Genomic DNA, 3,627 nt, shown 5'->3' with positions numbered 1-3,627 from the left:
ATAGATAGATAGATAGATAGATAGACAGATAGACAGACAGACAGACAGACAGACAGATAGATAGATAGATAGATAGATAGATAGATAGATAGATAGATAGATAGATAGATAGATAGATAGATAGATAGATAGATAGATAGATAGATAGATAGATAGATAGATAGATAGATAGACATAGAGGGGTGAGGATAGATAGATAGATAGATAGATAGATAGATAGATAGATAGATAGATAGATAGATAGATAGATAGATAGATAGATAGATATATAGATAGATAGATAGATAGATAGATAGATAGATAGATAGATAGATAGATAGATAGATAGATAGATAGATAGATAGATAGATAGATAGATAGAGATTATTTAACGTTCAAATTTTAGACAGCAACAATTTTTTTTATTTTTTTATTTTATTTCATGTCCAAAATGCATAGGCCTAGGCCTAAATATCCGACTTTGATTTTACATTGTGCAGTTACTAATAAAGGCACTTGAAAATATTTTAGCATTTTTATTGTTTATTTGTTTGTAGCATTTTTCTCTGTATTTCCCCTTTGTGTAAATTGGGTAAGGAACATGCACCGCAGTCTGCTAAAAAGCAGCCTGTGAAATGAACACAGTCTCCGCCCCTAAAAGACGAACTTCATGACGGGCTATTGTTATTCAAACGAGCCGCAATAGGAGAAATCTAGTCTGTCAGCTATAACGGAGCGCTCAGTCAGAACACAGCGCGCGGAGCTGGAGGCCATTCAACACCCGCTCGTGGGAACCACCTAGGTAAAGCCCGTATTATATTAATTGCAATATTGTTTTCAGCCAAAATTTTGCATTTGCAAACATTAAATAACAGTGAATACATTTTCTACTAGGAACAGAGTATTGGAGCACCACATGCAGCATGGACTATTGACATTCCCAGCTCCTGCTTTAAGGACCCTATGACATTTCCCCCCCTAATAATATCGAGCGTTTAATGTGGAAAACATAAACTGGGGGGATTTTCGAATATCTTGGAGTTTGGTCTTTGAATTTTGAAGTGCCGTTACAGACCCGGTTAACGTTCGCTGAGTTATCTCGGAGTTTGGAGGAAGATCTGGCTCATTATCTTCTCTCAGAAACAGAAGCGAAGGGCTGCAGTCGTCTACCTGTTGAAATCATGAGTCAGGCGGACATGACTTGCTCTGCGCGTCAAAGAGTGTTTCAGGAAGCGCTCAGGAAGGGCAATACTAAGGAGCTTCACTCTCTCTTGCAAAACATGACAAACTGTGAATTTAACGTGAACTCTTTCGGCCCCGAGGGACAGACGGCGCTGCATCAGTCCGTGATCGATGGCAACTTGGAGTTAGTAAAGCTACTGGTGAAGTTTGGTGCAGACATCCGCCTGGCCAACAGAGATGGATGGAGTGCCCTGCACATAGCAGCATTTGGTGGACATCAAGACATCGTTCTTTACCTCATTACACGGGCGAAGTACTCATCAAGCGCGCTCTGAGGCAATCAAAGAAAATCTGACGCTGTACCTTAAGCCTATCATATATTTGACCCCTTTGTGCCAAAGTAAAAGACAGCTTGTTTGTGATGTAATGTGTTTAGGAAATTGATTTAATATCGGTAGGCACACCATTCAAATCCAAAAGGCTATTTTTGATAATGTTGGGTTGGTACAATGTCATGGATGTGGTTTGCCAACTTTTGATGCATGATGAAAACGATCACTGTGTTATTTATGGATATTTTTGTTTTGTTTTGGAGATAACAAATTGAACAGTCGGATCAAAGTAAGAAAGCTGACACTTGGTTGTGGTCCTACAGGATGACTAGACTCAGGGTGCGAATTATGGGGGGTGCTGCTGGGGTCTGAATCCTTAATTAAGGCTTGAAAGGTTGGTTTTTAAAAGTCTATTCTTATTCCATATCAGTTCAGTATCGAACAGTGAGACCAACAGAAAATGATTGACAGACATTCCTCCAGAAAGTCAACCCCCCGAGTCAATGAATAATTCGCACACTGACTACTGCCATATATAGTCCTGTATAGAATTACATTATGTACACATTCTCTCTGCATATTGTCAAAACAGGGACTGATGTCTGATACCTCAACTGTAATGCATTATAATGGTGACATTGCAACGTTGGTCATCAAGTTAAGTATCACACTATCTATCTATTCGCCATTCAGGATCTCTCACCTATTGCAAACATTTTCTAGCCCAGACACTACCAAATATGATTGCATTTTGGCACCGTTGTGTCATAATCAGTCCTTTGTTATAGAGTTCCCATGTGAACTGAGTTTCTGACACTAAACTTCTTCTTCTTTTTGTGCTGATCCACACATTTCAAGCCACACTTTGCTGTTTTGTAATTCAGAGGTTGAGCAAATCCATAGATCAGTGTATATAGACTGCACTGTGTCCTAAAGCACATTGTCTTATGCCCCTTGTCAACTCAGGCAAGATGTGGTAAGGTTTAAATGTGTTGTGACTTCTGGAACGCTTCAAAGCCAGTATGAAAATATGCATCACTTATACTTGAGAATGTTTTAAATATTGCACTGATGGCTGTTTTATGAGTTGTTGGTGTCAAGCCAACTTTTAAAGATACTATTTTTCTAAATGGAAAAACAATTCTTATTGTATGGACGCTCCTGGGTGGTTTTCACTCATTCTTATCAAAGGCATTTATATGCCTATGAATTGAATTACTGTATGTATAATTATGTAACACACTCTGCTTGAATGTCCCTCCATGAGTAATGTCAAACATATTCTAGACTATAACAACTTTTGACATAATGGAAGAACATACAAGTAAAGTGTCCAGACAAAATCTTGGAGCACTTCCTGTCTGAAGTCCCATCCTCCTCTTTTTAAGGGGGATGCTACATGGTAAAACCAGTGTAACAAGAAGTTGCACAATGCACAAGTCTTTACTTGATAATGCCATAACATTTATGACATGAAAGTAAAAGTAACTTCTTTGATTGAGATAAAAGTCAAATGACTGTGATTTTTTGGACCAACTTTTGATATATTATTTTCATCAAAGAGAAGTTTGGAAAAAGGCCTCTCATAATGATTTGTCTTTTGTGAATTGTTATTTTCGTTGTGTTTTTATATCTGTTTAGCTGTTTGTTTATGTTTCGAATGATGTAAGTGGCATATTTTAAATATATTACTTGCTGTATTTTGTACGGTGTGTACAAAGGCATTTTAGCTATTAAATTCTGTGGTTTTAAGAAAATTACTGGTGTAATGCATAGGCTTGCACATGACTCAGTCAATATTATTGTTCCTTGATTCAGCCTCTGCCTCTTCCTGTTCCTCAGGTAGTTTCCATATAGGGTAACTCAGTATTTCCAAGAAACTCAAGTGTGGTGACAAATGAACTGTCAAGTACATATAGGGATGCAGTTAATCTAAACAAGTTTCTTTATACATGTAAGTCTTACCTAATTTACAGAGAAATATGATCCGCATACATAGCCTTGAGCAGATGCTAGCATGTATTAGCATTTAGCTCCTCAGTAAACACCAGTTAGGCTGCAAAGAAATGAACTAGTTAAAACGTTAAAGTTTAAATTAATCTTTACTGCTAGCTATGTGTGCTTAATTGTACTG

The 3,627-nt window shown here is 37.5% G+C and overlaps 1 protein-coding gene across 1 annotated transcript; it reads left to right on the top strand.

Annotated features, from left to right (window-relative positions):
• Nucleotides 1–1,010: 1,010 nt before the first annotated feature.
• Nucleotides 1,011–1,633, top strand: nrarpb (NOTCH regulated ankyrin repeat protein b). The gene has a single exon (XM_079814291.1). It carries the CDS (start codon nt 1,161–1,163, stop codon nt 1,494–1,496), a length of 336 nt encoding a protein of 111 aa, XP_079670417.1. The 5' UTR covers nt 1,011–1,160; the 3' UTR covers nt 1,497–1,633.
• Nucleotides 1,634–3,627: the final 1,994 nt, after the last annotated feature.

Source organism: Gobio gobio, assembly GCF_949357685.1.
Source record: "Gobio gobio genome assembly, chromosome: 4".
NCBI classification, from domain to species: Eukaryota; Metazoa; Chordata; class Actinopteri; order Cypriniformes; family Gobionidae; genus Gobio; species Gobio gobio.
The sequence above is the reverse complement of the archived record's forward strand: the minus strand, read 5'-3'. Positions and strand labels throughout refer to the sequence as shown.

What these genes read in the sequence shown, in the direction of transcription:
- nrarpb (XM_079814291.1), top strand. Translation starts at nt 1,161, where the DNA reads ATGAGTCAGGCGGACATGACTTGCTCTGCGCGTCAAAGAGTGTTTCAG.